This window comes from Bombina bombina, chromosome 2, assembly GCF_027579735.1.
Source record: "Bombina bombina isolate aBomBom1 chromosome 2, aBomBom1.pri, whole genome shotgun sequence".
NCBI classification, from domain to species: Eukaryota; Metazoa; Chordata; class Amphibia; order Anura; family Bombinatoridae; genus Bombina; species Bombina bombina.
This window is the reverse complement of record NC_069500.1, coordinates 245742751-245761372: the sequence shown is the minus strand read 5'-3', so window position 1 is coordinate 245761372 and position 18622 is coordinate 245742751. Positions and strand designations below refer to the sequence as shown.

Here is an 18622-nt window from a genome sequence, read left to right as displayed (position 1 = left end):
TACTTTGAGAGACATATGAGTACCTATCAGACATTTATAATAACAATAATATGCACTATTCATTTACTCATAGTTTTTGTTTTTCTTGCACAAAAATATTTGAACATGTAACGTTTATCATATGAGAAGTATATACTGATGTTTTTCTTCTGCAGTTGACTTACTGCTTTTTTTAGAGTTCATTTAGAAATATAGATAATCCCTTTATTACCCATTCAGTTTTGCACAACCAACTCTTATATTAATACATGTTTTACCTCTGTGATTACCTTGTATTGAAGTCTCAGCTGACTGCCTCCTTATTTCAGTTCTTTTGACAGACTTGCATTTTAGCCAATCAGTGCATAATGTTATCTATATGGCACACATGAACTAGAGCTGTCTAGCTGTGAAAAACTTTCAATGCACTGAGATAAGAGGCGGCATTCAAGGGCTTAGATATTAGCATATGAGCCTACCTAGGTTTAGCTTTCAACAAAGAATGCCAAGAGAACGACGCTAAATTGATGATAAAAGTAAATTAAAAAGTTGTTTAAACTTGCATGCCCTATCTGCATCATGAAAGTTTCATTTTGATTAGACTGTCCCTTTTAAAGAGACATAAGTCAGAATTAAGCTTTTTATGATTCTGATAGATCATGCAATTTTACACTATGCTCAGCAGCATCTGTTTATGACTGTTAGATCACTGGTTATTGGTTGCTACACACATTTGTCTCTTGTCATTGGCTTACCAGATGTGTTGCTTGGCCTAGAGGGACAGAGATTGTCTCTAGAGCACAAGCACAGCAGTCCACACAAATAAGCACATACATGAGAGCACACTTATTTATATTCTGTTTGTCTGTACCTCCTCTGATATAAGAAGAAAAAATAGCAGCACAGTATGGACAGCCGTGGGATATGTAATTATGGCTCATGGGGGTCCTAAAATTATGTTTACAAAGAAAATATATCTCTCACACCCGCTTATATAGTATCCATGCTATGTAACTAAAATCATTATCTGGCGGGTTTGTCAGCTTAGTGTTGGAGAAGTCATGAACAGTGCTGTGAGAAGTACATTAACCCCTTAATGACCACAGCACTTTTCCATTTTCTGTCCATTTGGGACCAGGGCTATTTTTACATTTCTGCGGTGTTTGTGTTCAGCTGTAATTTTCCTCTTACTCGTTTACTGTACCCACACATATTATATACCGTTTTTCTCGCCATTAAATGGACTTTCTAAAGATATCATTATTTTCATCATATCCTATAATTTACTATAAAAAAAAATATAAAATATGAGGAAAAAATGGAAAAAAACACACTTTTTCTAACTTTGACCCCCAAAATCTGTTACTCATCTACATCCACCAAAAAACACCCATGCTAAATAGTTTCTAAATTTTGTCCTGAGTTTATAAATACCCAATGTTTACATGTTCTTTGCTTTTTTTGCAAGTTATAGGGCCATAAATACAAGTAGCACTTTGCTATTTCCAAACCATTTTTTTTTTCTTCAAAATTAGCGCTAGTTACATTGGAACCCTGATATCTTTCAGGAAACCCTGAATAGCAATTGACATGTGTATATATATATATATATATATATATATATATATATATATATATATATATATATATATTTTTTTTTAGAAGACAACCCAAAGTATTGATCTAGGCCCATTTTGGTATATTTCATGCCACCATTTCACCACCAAATGCGATCAAATAAAAAGAATTGTTCACTTTTTCACAAATTTTTTCACAAACTTTAGGTTTCTCACTGAAATTATTTACAAATAGCTTGTGCAATTATGGCATAAATGGTTGTACATTTTTCTCTGGGATCCCCTTTGTTCAGAAATAGCAGACATATATGGCTTTGACGTTGCTTTTTGATAATTAGAAGGCCCCTAAATGCCACTGCGCACCACACGTGTATTATGTCCAGCAGTGAAGGGGTTAATTAGGGAGCATGTAGGGAGCTTTTTGGGGTAATTTTAGCTTAAGTGTAGTGTAGTAGAAAACCCAAAGTATTGATCTAGGCCCATCTTGGTATATTTCATGCCACCATTTCACCGCCAAATGCGATCAAATAAAAAAAAAGTTACATTTTTCCAAATTTTAGGTTTCTCACTGAAATCATTTACAAACATTTTGTGCAATTATGGCACACATGGTTGTAAATGCTTCTCTGGGATCCCCTTTTTTTCAGAAATGGCAGACATATATGGCTTTGGCATTGCTTTTTGGTAATTAGAAGGCCGCTAAATGCCGCTGCGCACCACACGTGTATTATGCTCAGCAGTGCAGGGGTTAATTAGGGAGCTTGTAGGGTTAATTTTAGCTGTAGTGTAGTAGACAACCCCAAGTATTGATCTAGGCCCATTTTGGTATATTTCATGCCACCATTTCACCGCCAAATGCGATCAAATTAAAAAAAATAGTCAACTTTTTCACAAACTTTAGGTTTCTCACTGAAATTATTTACAAACAGCTTGTGCAATTATGGCACAAATGGTTGTAAATGCTTCTCTGGGATCCCCTTTGTTCAGAAATAGCAGACATATATGGCTTTGGCGTTGCCTTTTGGTAGTTAGAAGGCCACTAAATGCAACTGCGCACAACACATGAATTATGCCAAACAGTGAATGGGGTTAATTAGGGACCTTGCAGGGTTAATTTTAGCTTTAGTGTAGAGATCAGCTTCCCACCTGACACATCAGACCCCCTGATCCCTCCCAAAGAGCTCTCTTCCCTCCCCCACCCCACAATTGTCCCGCCATCTTAAGTACTGGCAGAAAGTCTGCCAGTACTAAAATAAAAGGTATCTTTTTTTATATATCCCCTTAATGACCAGACCGTTTTTCAATTTTCTTACCCTTAATGACAAAGGCTATTTTTACATTTCTGCTGTGTTTGTGTTTAGCTGTAATTTTCCTCTTATTCATTTACTGTACCCACACATATTATATACCGTTTTTCTCGCCATTAAATGGACTTTCTAAAGATACCATTATTTTCATCATATCTTATAATTTCCTATAAAAAAAATTATAAAATATGAGGAAAAAAACGCACTTTTTTTAACTTTGACACATCTACAATCACCAAAAAACACCTATGCTAAATAGTTTCTAAATTTTGTCCTGAGTTTAGAAATACCCAATGTTTATATGTTCTTTACTTTTTTTGCAAGTTATAGGGCAATAAATACAAGCAGCACTTTGCTATTTCCAAACCACTTTTTTTCAAAATTAGCGCTAGTTACATTGGAACCCTGATATCTGTCAGGAAAACCTGAATAACCCTTGACATGTGTATATTTTTTTTTAGAAGACAACCCAAAGTATTGATCTAGGTCCATTTTGGTATATTTCATGCCACCATTTCACCCCAAATGTGATCAATTAAAAAAAATTCACTTTTTCACAAATTTTGTCACAAATTAGGTTTCCCACTGAAATTATTTACAAACAGCTTCTGCAATTAAGGCACAAATTGTTGTAAATGCTTCTTTGGGCAAGGCAAAAATGGTTGTAAATGCTTCTCTGGGATCTCCTTTGTTCAGAAATAGCAGACATATATGGCTTTGGGGTTGCTTTTTGGTAATTAGAAGGCCGCTAAATGCTGCTGCGCACCACACGTAAATTATGCCCAGCAGTGAAGGGGTTAATTAGGTAGGTTGTAGGGAGCTTGCAGGGTTAATTTTAGCTTTAGGGTAGTGTAGTAGACAACCCCAAGTATTGATCTAGGCCCATTTTGATATATTTCATGCCACCATTTCACCGCCAAATGCGAGCAAATAATAAAAAAAAAATTAATTTTTCACAATTTTAGGTTTCTCACTGAAAGTATTTACAAACAGCTTGTGCTATTATGGCACAAATTGTTGTAAAAGCTTCTTTGGGATCCCCTTTGTTCAGAAATAGCAGACTTATATGGCTTTGGCTTTGCTTTTTGGTAATTAGAAGGCCGCTAAAAGCTGCTGCGCACCACACGTAAATTATGCCCAGCAGTGAAGGGGTTAATTAGGTAGGTTGTAGGGAGCTTGCAGGGTTAATTTTAGCTTTAGGGTAGAGATCAGCCTCCCACCTGACACATCCCACCCCCTGATCCCTCCCAAACAGCTCTCTTCCCTCCCCCACCCCACAATTGTCCCCGCCATCTTAAGTACTGGCAGAAAGTCTGCCAGTACTAAATAAAAGGAGTTGTTTTTTATTATAAAAAAAATAAAATATTTTAGCTGTGATGGACCCCTGCCTTAGCCCCAACCTCCATGATCCCCCCCCCCCCAGCTCTCTAACCCTCTCCCCTACCTAATTGCCGCCATCTTGGGTACTGGCAGCTGTCTGCCAGTACCCAATTTGCCCCAAAAACAAAAGTATTTTTTTCTCTTTTTGCAATTCTTAATGTTTTCTGTAGTGTAGCAGCCCCCCACAATACCCCCATCCCCTCCCCCTCCCAGATCCTTATATATTTATTTTTTTTAAATCTTTTTTCCCCCCTCTTCCCTCCTCATTGGTGTCAGTGGCCAGCTAATGCGCGTGCGCAGGCGAGCCCCCCGCACGCACCCGGCGTGCACATTGCACTTACAGGAACCGGATGCCGGGTAGCGATGGACCGCCTCCCTGTTACGCTCCCACCCACCAACGAACGGCACCATCGCTACCGTTGCAGAGAGGGCCACAGAGTGGCTCTCTTCATCGGAGTCTTCTAAAAAGGTATTGCAGGATGCCTCCATATGGAGGCATCACTGCAATACCCTGAGAGCTGCTGGAAGAGATTGCGATCGCTTCCAGCACTCTGTTAGACAACTGACGTACCAGGTACGTCATTAACTGGTTGTTTTTGCATGACGTACCTGGTACGTCAGTTGTCATTAAGGGGATATATATATATATATATATTTATTTTTTTATAGCATATTTACATATGCTGTTGTGTAGGGCAGTGTTTTTCAACCAGTGTGTCGTGACACACTAGTGTGCCGTGAGAGATCCTCAGGTGTGCCGCGGCAGACTGAGAACAGTGTGACATATTTTTTAAATTTTGCTTGTTTTGATGTGACAGGCTCATCAGGCAGACAGGCAGGCATCATTTACAACCAGGACATATTGACATTCATTCACAGACAATCATTATGATGTATAATATATGCTGTATTAGGCTACAATGTGTGATTTTGTAAAATTTTGGGATGGTGGTGTGCCGCAAGATTTTTTAATGTAAAAAAGTGTGCCACGGAAAAAAAATGTTGAAAATCACTGGTGTAGGATACCCCAACCTCCCCCTCTGCCTTATTGGGGACCATATTGGGTACTGGCAGCTGTCTGCCAGCACCCAGTTTGCAAATAAAATGTTTTTTGTTTTTTTTTTATTTCATTTTTCTGTAGTGTAGCTTCCTCCCCCCGCTCCCAGATCACTTAGATTTCCAAGTACTAAATATTTTGCACCCCTTTCTCCCACTTATAACAACATTTTTTTCTGTAGTGTAGCGGTTCCCACCCGCTCCCTCCCCGTGCACGCGCCCGCCCGCCTCCCTCCTCCCGTGCACGCGCACGCGTCCTCCCGTGCATCCCGATCCCGCCCCCCTCTCTGACAAGGACCGCATTGATGGCCGCCCACCCGCCTCCCACTTCAGCTCCCACCCACCAACGAATGCGGCCATCGATGCCCAGTGCAGAGAGGGCCACAGAGTGGCTCTCCCTGCACCGGAGGGGTAAAATTTGTTATTGCAGGATGCCTCGATATCGAGGCATCCTGCAATAACCGGAAAGCAGCTGGAAGCGATCAGGATCGCTTCCAGCTGCTTTCCAAACCGAGGATGTACGCCATACGTCCTCAGGCGTTAACTGTATTTTTTTTGAGGACTTATGGCGTACGTCCTCTGTCATTAAGGGGTTAATGGGACATTCTATTGGAAAATGCTGTAATTAGAGAATGTAATTTAAAGGGACAGTCTACACAATAATTTTTATTGTTTAAAAATATAGATAATCCCTTTATTACCCATTTCCCAGTTTTGCATAACCAACACAGTTATATTAATACTCTTTTTACCTCCTAGGTAAGTCCATGGGCATGAGCACAATGTTATCTATATGGCACACATGAACTAACACCCTCTAGTTGTGGAAAAAAAGTCAAAATGCATTCAGATAAGAGGCGGCCTTCAAGGGCTAAGAAATTAGCATATGAGCCTACCTAGGTTTATGCTTTCAACTAAGAATACCAAGAGTACAAAGCAAAATTGATGATAAAAGTAATTTGGAAAGCTGTTCAAAATTACATGCCCTATCTAAATCCTAAAAGTTTATTTTTGATTAGACTGTCCCTTTAAACATTAGCAATACTCCTACTCTGGTTAACCCCCAAACTGGGTTAAACACATAGTTAATGTACCACACAGAGTATGCTAGCAGTGGTAACAGAACAACCCATCTGTGTAACTTTCGCTCCTGATTGGGTCAGCAGCAGTTTCCTCTCACGACCAGCAGATCTCTGCGGCTCCTTAGCAGTACTTTAAATGTGTGTTTTACCCCTTTTGCAGGAGTTAAACACATTGAGCTGAGATATCACTAGAGTTAAAATTGCATGCTCAAATGAGCTAGAACATTTTTTTTTCATTATTATGGCCATTTAATTTAAAGCTTACATAGTTAACATGTGAGAGTACATAGTATGTATTTAAGTCTTTTTATTATTATTATATTCTTCTTCTTCTTCTCACTTTGTCTTAGCTGTTCAGGGCTATCGTTTAATTTATGGAGGTTATGACTACTTGGCATTAAGAACACTGTGTTCTCGAGAAGTAGTCACTTCTGTTGGAAACCAGATGGGCGTTGGTAAAGAGTCAGGTAAATTATTCCATGGGCTTATGGTTAGTATACTTACACATGTATGGGAACTATATTGTAATGCAATTATAGTAATAATCAGATGCAGAATGTTTTTTAATTTCTGTAAAGGACATGAAAAATCAGTTAAAAATAATCTTTGATTAGTTGACAGCTTAATTGCATTAATTTTCTTTACAGTGCATTAACCATTGACATCCTGTGAAATATAACAGGTAGCAACTGAAGTTCATTTTGTTTTAAGTAGAATTTTGATAAATTGAAGATTTATATTTGTTTAACATACCTGTAATTCTGTGAGTGTTTGCTATTATTTAAACCCAAACTGTTATGTCCTTTTATATTTTCTTGTTGTTTTCATCATTTCAATGGAAAACAGTATTTATGCCAATTTAATGAAGTGTTCAATACAACATACTGATATGTGTTTGCTAAAGTGATTGAGCTGGGTGTGCTTTTCAAAAAGTCTTTGCTATCCATTTTTTTTTATGCTTTATACTATTTCGTCAAAATGTTCTTTTATTTTCTATATATAGACATTTATATTGTTGCAAATGAAGAAGACAAACAACTTGCCTTGAAATTGCACCGACTTGGTAGAACATCTTTTCGGAACCTTAAAAACAAGCGGGATTATCACAAGCACAGGCAGAAGATGTCATGGCTCTATTTGTCACGTCTGGCTGCAATGAAAGAATATGCATATATGAAGGTATTAATTTTATATCATTATTTTGTACAGTGAATACATTAGGTAGATGGTTGGCGTTTTTAATTCTTACCTCCTACAAATAAAAGGGGTATGAAACAAGTCATTGCAAAGAAGGTACACCCTGCTTTCCATAGTATGGTGTGGTGACCTTTTCTGCTAAGCCTGGGGGTGATTAGGACTCTGAAAGTGCTTCCGGATACCTAGTGATGTATGTGATTACTATTAATATGGTTTTCATTTGTATGTTATGTTATATTTGTATGTTTGTAACCCCTAATTCAAAGAAGGGAATAACACTATTTCAAATAAGTAGTCTCATGCTCCTCTGTGGGGGGTTTTAGGGACATTAAACACTTCTTTTTGTGTCTTCTCACATTCATTCTATAGAGGCCAAAAAGTAAATTCTGTATTTTAGGTTTCTTCAAAATGCTGAAAATTGCTTAATCCTGTTACTCATTTTTAAAGTGATTTCTTACTGCAGTGTTCAAACTCATTCCCACTAAACCCTTATTGGCCACAGTTAGATAAGATAGAAATACTTATCGGGGTTTTCAAGTAGTTTTATAAATCATTAACAAAAGTGACCTTCAAACTGCATTTTGGGCTAGATTTCAAGTGGCGAGCTAACGTTTGTGCGCAAGCTATATCAGAATATCTTGGGCACGTTAATTTGCGTTCATATTACAAATTGAAAGTAAATGTGTTTGCTTAAGCGCAATCGATTTTAACGCTCTTCCGGTTAGTGCGACTGAAGATGTCATGTAAAAGATAAGGGATAAAATAAAACTTGCACCAAACACAACATAAATACATTAAAATATACTGTTACACATCATCTAATAAAAATGATATATATATAATGTGTGTATGTGTATATATATATATATATATATATATATTTAATAATGTGTTTTTACTGTGTGTGTACACATGCGCGCACACACACACAAACTCATGCATACACACACACACACACAAACTCATGCATACACACACACACAAACTCGCACATGCATACACACACAAACTCACATGCATACATACATACACACACATAAGTTCATGCACACACACACTTAAGCTTATGCATACATACACACACACTCATACATATATACAAACTCATACATACACATGCGCGTACACACACTCATACATACTGTATACACGCATACACACACACAAACCCATGCATACACACACAAACACATACATACATACACACACAAACTCACACATGCATACATACACACACATGCATACATACACACACATACGTTCATGCACACACACATAAGCTTATGCATACATACACACACTCATACATATATAGAAACTCATACGTACACATGCGCGCGTACACACACACACACACACACACACACACACACACACACACACACACACTCATACATACTGTATACACGCATACACACACAAACGCATGCATGAATACACGCACAAACTCATGTATACATACTGTACATACACACACACTCATACATACTGTATACACGCATACACACACAAACGCATGCATGCATACACACACAAACTCATGTATACATACTGTACATACACACACACAAACTCATGTATACATACTGTACATACACACACACACACACATTTTTTGCTTCTGAAATGTACTCCCTTTCAACTCTTCTAGTCACCTTTGAAGATGCTTGAGACCCAAACGATAAACTTCAGGCAGGTGTAACTTGTCCTTTTGCAAAGTAACATCACTGACATCTAGTAAGCAGTGCATGTTAATACTTGTGCTAAGCCACCACCCACCTATACAGGCAGGTGATTATATTGAAACAAACACATCTTCACCTAGATCAACAAGAACATTTCAGGCTAAATACAATGTGCATATGCTAGTGTGATGTGACAGAAACGAGCATTCCATGATACATAGGTAAACACTGCTTCCTTCCTGCTGATACCTGTATCATGTGGTTTTTGGCTCCCACTAACAATGTCCTATGCCACTTTAATACCCAGCCATGTCTCATATTACAGCACACAGTGAGAAGCTTGTGCCTAAAACAGTGCTCCAGCAGAAATCATGTGCTGTTATAGACTTCTATACTAATAATATACATGTGCTTTATTAAGAGCCTTTGGAAATGAGTTTAGCACCACTGAGTGTTTTGCTGTTTTGCAGCATCCTGCAGGTAACTGTCCATCTATGTTCATTCGTCTCTCACACGTGCTGTTTTGCAGGAGACGACATATAACATATCAGAAGCACATGCTGAGTTTGCATTTAGGGACAATATAAAGGCACATTGTAGTTGTTTATGTAATTGTTAAGTTACCATTCAAGCACAAGAAACTTTGTGCATGCATTTTTTTATTTATTTTTATTTGAAGAAAGTGTCAAATCATATTTTAAAGAGACTGCTTTGAATTCAAGTATAGCTTTAATGTCATCTAACGGTTTTATGTGATACTGTCTAGTTTATGTTTTAAAAAGAACACGAAAGAAAGATGCACACTAAGGGGACATAAAGGAGCGTGTATTAACAAATTGGAGGAGGGAGAGGGATATGGGAACCAGTATTAAAATTTAATTTTATTTGTAATTGTTTAAAAAGTATGAGACGTATTAAAATTCAAAAACACATATGCACATGCCTGCCCCCCGTTTGAACAAAAATCCTATATGGGTAATATATATGCACCGGACTTCCTATAGTTTGTCATAGATTAGCACAAGCTGTGTGATTATCCCCATTGCACAGTGTACTGTGAATAAAAAGATCCCTATCTAACTTAAAGCCAAAAAGGCTCTATCTATGCTTTCGAGGTACCCCTGTGCAATTAGTTAACAAGTCTGGGTATCTGTGCAACTTTAATACGGTATAAAATAACACAGTTACAATATAACAGTTAAACAAATATATTATTATATCAGCAGAAGGGCAAAGCGAGCACCTTGCCGCGTCTACTAGAAAAACAAAATGTGGAAGCAATGTGATACAGAGTAACCACAGTTATGATAGAAAAATTATTCAAAACCTATATTGATACAAACAGAGGGCAGTGTGAACGCATGACACACGTTTTGCCACTGCTTTGTCAAAGGCAAAGGCTGCCCATATTCTCACACTGATTTTCAAAACTGAAATAAATTTTTTTTAGTTTTATGTCCCTTTTTGAAGGACTTTTAACTTAAAATGTCATGATTTAGATAGAGCATGCAATTTTTTAAACAACGTTCTTATTGTGTTTGTTCTCTTAGAATCCTTTGATGAAAATCTAGGTAGACTCAGGAGCATCAATGCACTACTGGGAGCTAACTGCTGATTGGTTGCAGCACATATATGCCTCTTGTCATTGGTCCACAAGATATGTCCAGCTAGCTCCCAGTAATGCACTGCCGACTCTTCACCATAGGATACCAAGAGAATAAAGTTTTTCCTCTCATCCTGCACATAACTGATCATAGATGCAGCTCTGTTATTTTATGCAGTAGTTCCATGTGTCTTTCAAGATTTCATGTAGACACTGCATTCCTGTGTAACATAATATAAATATATATTAAAACAAATTATTTATTAAATTCTGTTGGGTGCAAGAGGGTTTTTTTGGGGGTTTTTTTTTGCATGAATGTACATTTTTTGCCATTGAATCTCTTAGGTTTCCTGTATTGCTTCCTTTAAATTGTTCCTGCATTTCTCTTTTGTTAAATAAATGTCCTGAGTGTGTGTTAGTGAATGTGGTATTTTATTTCCAACTTTATCAGCAAGGGATTACTAAAATTCTTTGTTCAGCCAAATATTGTTTGCTGTAGAAACTTTCTTTCTTTCTTCTGACTGGAAACACATTTATACAGACACTAAAACGTATCCTGATGAATTTGTTTTGAAGACTCATAAACACTTGTTGGATTATTGGCATTTACTGCAAAACTTTGCTTTGCAGTTAAAGTGAAGGTAAACTTTGGTGAATGAAAGCCCGTTTTTTAAAAATACTATTAAAAACAGTAGAGCTGCAACAACTAATCGTCATAATCGATAATAATCGATTATGAAAATAGTTGTCAACGAATCTCATAATCGATTAGTTGGTTTGCAATTAGTTGTGCACAGCACCAGCTGTTTTACTCCAATGAGCTCCTGCACATGGTATTGTGTTTTATGGTTATGTCCTTAGCCTAAAGGACATCTACAGACGTTTACTTTTCACCTTTTTAGGATACTATAAGTTAATTTTTAAGTTTACAACTTCTCCTGTCTTATGTGCAACCCATAAATAAAATAGGAGTCATAATTTGGATTGTTTATATAAAATCAGGTGATTTAGGACTATGCTTTGCATGATATGGTGCCGAGCTTGTTATTTACACCTAGCCCTAGATTAATGGCATTTGTTAAATTAATTGATGTCACTATTACCTGTTTGCACAATTTTTAGCGGATTGCTTGCTATTGCTGATATTTGTACTCTATAGATAAATGTGTAAGGCTGTGTCCTTTTACTGATATATAGTCTTTAGCCCTTTTGCCTTTTTTATTTTTCTTCCTATTTTTAATTAATTGGAATATGTACCAAATTTAACCTGTAAGTATATATCTGTTATTTTAAGAGTGGACTTGATATTTTTCCCCCTAACCTTATAGATGGTTATTTGCCATTGCATATAGATATTCAATAATTTGTTATGTTAAAATGAAGTCCAGGCTTACTTTGTTGAGAGTTCCCTTGCACTGGTGGAGAACTAACAAAGATAAATAGCCCACCTTTGTGAAACTGGCAAAACCCAATTTATGCATCTCGGGCACCTAAACACCATCTGAGCGTCTCTTCTTTGCTGCAGGCAAAAAGAGAGCCAGCCTCGGCCAGGAGCATGTAAACATGTTGACATTTTTGCATTTCAATGCAAAGTTTCTAAAAGAGTGAGTAACAGAATGTTATAAACAGTGAAAGTCTGACACTTACTAGTTCTACCTTTTTTCAAACAGGTTGTGGTTTTGTTTTGCTTAATTATAAAGATTTGTGTTAAAAAATTGGACCAACAGTTGTTTTAATGTAAAGTTTTAGTCGGAAGTTTATATTTATAACAATCAGTATGTAGATTTTATTTTAAATATAGGAAAAAAAGTTGTTTTTTTATCCGATTAATCGAAAAAATAATCGGCCGATTAATCGATTATGAAAATAATCGTTAGTTGCAGCACACAGGGGCACTTTAATTCATCAAAGCAGCCGTTTTGATTAAAAACTTACCTTTGTTTCTTTTCACAGCCAGAGCAGCTTCCCCCTCCTGGAAATCCTCTCTTCACACATCAACAATGACTAATCCGGCTTCCTCCAATCACGGCTTTTCCCCCAGGGTAGTCATTGCCTGAGGCCATGCTGTGATTGGAGGAAGCCGGATTAGTCATTGCTGACGTGTGAAGAGAGGATTTCCAGGAGGGGGAAGCTGCTCTGGCTGTGAAAAGAAAAAAAGGTAAGTTTTTCATCAAAACTGCTGCTTTGTAAACTTTGATGAATGAAAGTGCCCCTGTTTAAAATAGTATTTCTTTCATGTAATTAGCAAGAGTCCATGAGCTAGTGACGTATGGGATATACATTCCTACCAGGAGGGGCAAAGTTTCCCAAACCTCAAAATGCCTATAAATACACCCCTCACCACACCCACAAATCAGTTTTACAAACTTTGCCTCCTATGGAGGTGGTGAAGTAAGTTTGTGCTAGATTCTACGTTGATATGCGCTCCGCAACAGGTTGGAGCCCGGTTTTCCTCTCAGCGTGCAGTGAATGTCAGAGGGATGTGAGGAGAGTATTGCCTATTTGAATGCAATGATCTCCTTCTACGGGGTCTATTTCATAGGTTCTCTGTTATCGGTCGTAGAGATTCATCTCTTACCTCTTTACCTTTTCAGATCGACGATATACTCTTATATATATACCATTACCTCTGCTGATTTTCGTTTCAGTACTGGTTTGGCTTTCTACAACATGTAGACGAGTGTCCTGGGGTAAGTAAGTCTTATTTTCTGTGACACTCTAAGCTATGGTTGGGCGCTTTTTTATAAAGTTCTAAATATATGTATTCAAACATTTATTTGCCTTGACTCAGGATGTTAAACATTCCTTATTTTCAGCCAGTCAGTTTCATATTTGGGATAATGCATTTGAATCAATAATTTTTTCTTACCTTAAAAAATTTGACTTTTTCCCTGTGGGCTGTTAGGCTCGCGGGGGCTGAAAATGCTTCATTTTATTGCGTCATTCTTGGCGCAGACTTTTTTAAATGTCGGCGTTCCGGATGTGGCGTCATTTTTGGCACCAAATAATGTGGGCGTCTTATTTGGCGCTAAAAAAATATGGGCGTCGCTTTTGTCTCCACATTATTTAAGTCTCATTTTTCATTGCTTCTGGTTGCTAGAAGCTTGTTCTTTGGCTTTTTTTCCCATTCTTGAAACTGTCATTTAAGGAATTTGATCAATTTTGCTTTATATGTTGTTTTTTCTCTTACATATTGCAAGATGTCTCATGTTGCATCTGAGTCAGAAGATACTTCAGGAAAATCGCTGCCTGGTGCTGGAACTACCAAAGCTAAGTGTATCTGCTGTAAACTTTTGGTAGCTGTTCCTCCAGCTGTTGTTTGTATTAAATGTCATGACAAACTTGTTAATGCAGAAAATATTTCCTTTAGTAAAATACCATTACCTGTTGCAGTTCCATCAACATCTAATGTTCAGAGTGTTCCTGATAACATAAGAGATTTTGTTTCTGAATCTATTAAGAAGGCTATGTCTGTTATTCCTCCTTCTAGTAAACATAAAAAGTCTTTTAAAACTTCTCTTTATCCAGATGAATTTTTAAATGAACATCATCATTCTGATTCTAATGATTCTTCTGGTTCAGAGGATTCTGTTTCAGAGGTTGATGCTGATAAATCTTCATATTTATTTAAAATGGAATTTATTTGTTCTTTACTTAAAGAAGTACTAATTGCATTAGAAATTGAGGATTCTGGTCCTCTTGATACTAAATCTAAACGTTTAGACAAGGTCTTTAAATCTCCTGTAGTTATTCCAGAAGTTTTTCCTGTTCCTGGTGCTATTTCTGAAGTAATTTCCAGGGAATGGAATAATTTGGGTAATTCATTTACTCCTTCTAAACGTTTTAAGCAATTATATCCTGTGCCGTCTGACAGATTAGAGTTTTGGGACAAAATCCCTAAAGTTGATGGGGCTATCTCTACCCTTGCTAAACGTACTACTATTCCTACGGCAGATGGTACTTCCTTTAAGGATCCTTTAGATAGGAAAATTGAATCCTTTCTAAGAAAAGCTTATTTGTGTTCAGGTAATCTTCTTAGACCTGCTATATCTTTGGCGGATGTTGCTGCAGCTTCAACTTTTTGGTTGGAAACTTTAGCGCAACAAGTAACAGATCATGATTCTCATGATATTATTATTCTTCTTCAACATGCTAATAATTTTATCTGTGATGCCATTTTTGATATTATCAGAGTTGATGTCAGGTTTATGTCTCTAGCTATTTTAGCTAGAAGAGCTTTATGGCTTAAAACTTGGAATGCTGATATGTCTTCTAAATCGACTCTACTTTTCCTTTCTTTCCAGGGTAATAAATTATTTGGTTCTCAGTTGGATTCTATTATCTCAACTGTTACTGGTGGGAAAGGAACTTTTTTACCACAGGATAAAAAATCTAAGGGTAAAAACAGGGCTAATAATCGTTTTCGTTCCTTTCGTTTCAACAAAGAACAAAAGCCTGATCCTTCATCCTCAGGAGCAGTTTCAGTTTGGAAACCATCTCCAGTCTGGAATAAATCCAAGCCTTCTAGAAAAGCAAAGCCAGCTTCTAAGTCCACATGAAGGTGCGGCACTCATTCCAGCTCAGCTGGTAGGGGGCAGATTACGTTTTTTCAAAGAAATTTGGATAAATTCTGTTCACAATCTTTGGATTCAGAACATTATTTCAGAAGGGTACAGAATTGGTTTCAAGATAAGACCTCCTGCAAAGAGATTTTTTTCTTTCCCGTGTCCCAGTAAACCCAGCGAAAGCTCAAGCATTTCTGAAATGTGTTTCAGATCTAGAGTTGGCTGGAGTAATTTTGCCAGTTCCAGTTTTGGAACAGGGGCTGGGGTTTTATTCGAATCTCTTCATTGTACCAAAGAAGGAGAATTCCTTCAGACCAGTTCTGGATCTAAAAATATTGAATCGTTATGTAAGGATACCAACATTCAAAATGGTAACTGTAAGGACTATCCTGCCTTTTGTTCAGCAAGGGCATTATATGTCTACAATAGATTTACAGGATGCATATCTGCATATTCCGATTCATCCAGCTCACTATCAGTTTCTGAGATTCTCTTTCCTAGACAAGCATTACCAGTTTGTGGCTCTGCCGTTTGGCCTAGCAACAGCTCCAAGAATTTTTACAAAGGTTCTCGGTGCCCTTCTATCTGTAATCAGAGAACAGGGTATTGTGGTATTTCCTTATTTGGACGATATCTTGGTACTTGCTCAGTCTTCACATTTAGCAGAATTTCATACGAATCGACTTTTGTTGTTTCTTCAAAATCATGGTTGGAGGATCAATTCACTAAAAAGTTCATTGATTCCTCAGACAAGGGTAACCTTTTTGGGTTTCCAGATAGATTCAGTGTCCATGACTCTGTCTTTGACAGACAAGAGACGTCTAAAATTGATTTCAGCTTGTCGAAACCTTCAGTCACAATCATTCCCTTCGGTAGCCTTATGCATGGAAATTCTAGGTCTTATGACTGCTGCATCGGACGCGATCCCCTTTGCTCGTTTTCACATGCGACCTCTTCAGCTCTGTATGCTGAACCAATGGTGCAGGGATTACACAAAGATATCTCAATTAATATCTTTAAAACCGATTGTACGACACTCTCTGACGTGGTGGACAGATCACCATCGTTTAGTTCAGGGGGCTTCTTTTGTTCTTCCGACCTGGACTGTAATTTCAACAGATGCAAGTCTTACAGGTTGGGGAGCTGTGTGGGGGTCTCTGACAGCACAAGGGGTTTGGGAATCTCAGGAGGTGAGATTACCGATCAATATTTTGGAAGTCCGTGCAATTTTCAGAGCTCTTCAGTCTTGGCCTCTTCTGAAGAGAGAATCGTTCATTTGTTTTCAGACAGACAATGTCACAACTTTGGCATACATCAATCATCAAGGAGGGACTCACAGTCCTCTGGCTATGAAAGAAGTATCTCGAATTCTGGTTTGGGCAGAATCCAGCTCCTGTCTAATCTCTGCGGTTCATATTCCAGGAATAGACAATTAGGAAGCGGATTATCTCAGTCGCCAAACGTTGCATCCGGGCGAATGGTCTCTTCACCCAGAGGTATTTCTTCAGATTGTTCAAATGTGGGAACTTCCAGAAATAGATCTGATGGCTTCTCATCTAAACAAGAAACTTCCCAGGTATCTGTCCAGATCCCGGGATCCTCAGGCGGAGGCAGTGGATACATTATCACTTCCTTGGAAGTATCATCCTGCCTATATCTTTCCGCCTCTAGTTCTTCTTCCAAGAGTAATCTCCAAGATTCTGAAGGAATGCTCGTTTGTTCTGCTGGTAGCTCCAGCATGGCCTCACAGGTTTTGGTATGCGGATCTTGTCCGGATGGCCTCTTGCCAACCGTGGACTCTTCCGTTAAGACCAGACCTTCTGTCACAAGGTCCTTTATTCCATCAGGATCTCAAATCCTTAAATTTAAAGGTATGGAGATTGAACGCTTGATTCTTGGTCAAAGAGGTTTCTCTGACTCTGTGATTAATACTATGTTACAGGCTCGTAAATCTGTATCTAGAGAGATATATTATAGAGTCTGGAAGACTTATATTTCTTGGTGTCTTTCTCATCATTTTTCCTGGCATTCTTTTAGAATTCCGAGAATTTTACAGTTTCTTCAGGATGGTTTAGATAAAGGTTTGTCCGCAAGTTCCTTGAAAGGTCAAATCTCTGCTCTTTCTGTTCTTTTTCACAGAAAGATTGCTAATCTTCCTGATATTCATTGTTTTGTACAAGCCTTGGTTCGTATAAAACCTGTCATTAAGTCAATTTCTCCTCCTTGGAGTTTGAATTTGGTTCTGGGGGCTCTTCAAGCTCCTCCGTTTGAACCTATGTATTCATTAGACGTTAAATTACTTTCTTGGAAAGTTTTGTTCCTTTTGGCCATCTCTTCTGCCAGAATAGTCTCTGAATTGTCTGCTCTTTCTTGTGAGTCTCCTTTTCTGATTTTTCATCAGGATAAGGCGGTGTTGCGAACTTCTTTTAAATTTTTACCTAAGGTTGTGAATTCCAACAACATTAGTAGAGAAATTGTAGTTCCTTCATTATGCCCTAATCCTAAGAATTCTAAGGAGAAATCATTGCATTCTTTGGATGTTGTTAGAGCTTTGAAATATTATATTTCCGAAAGACTTCTAGTCTATTTGTCATCTTTTCCGGTTCTAGAAAAGGCCAGAAAGCTTCTGCCATTTCTTTGGCATCTTGGTTGAAATCTTTAATTCATCATGCCTATGTTGAGTCGGGTAAAACTCCGCCTCAGAGGATTACAGCTCATTCTACTAGGTCAGTTTCTACTTCCTGGGCGTTTAGGAATGAAGCTTCGGTTGATCAGATTTGCAAAGCAGCAACTTGGTCTTCTTTGCATACTTTTACTAAATTCTACCATTTTGATGTGTTTTCTTCTTCTGAAGCAGTTTTTGTTAGAAAAGTACTTCAGGCAGCTGTTTCAGTTTGAATCTTCTGCTTATGTTTTCATTTAAACTTTATTTTGGGTGTGGATTATTTTCAGCAGGAATTGGCTGTCTTTATTTTATCCCTCCCTCTCTAGTGACTCTTGCGTGGAAAGATCCACATCTTGGGTAGTCATTATCCCATACGTCACTAGCTCATGGACTCTTGCTAATGACATGAAAGAAAACATAATTTATGTAAGAACTTACCTGATAAATTCATTTCTTTCATATTAGCAAGAGTCCATGAGGCCCACCCTTTTTTGTGGTGGTTATGATTTTTTTGTATAAAGCACAA

At 37.7% G+C, this 18622-nt stretch overlaps 1 protein-coding gene across 1 annotated transcript in view; it reads left to right on the top strand.

Annotated features, from left to right (window-relative positions):
* Positions 1–18622, top strand: part of RIOK2 (RIO kinase 2) — a 69629-nt gene that overhangs the window by 13724 nt on the left and 37283 nt on the right. The window contains exons 3-4 of the mRNA XM_053701511.1: positions 6732–6848; positions 7385–7560. Of these exons, the coding sequence (XP_053557486.1) occupies positions 6732–6848; positions 7385–7560 (293 nt within the window). The remainder of the gene's footprint in view (positions 1–6731; positions 6849–7384; positions 7561–18622) is intronic.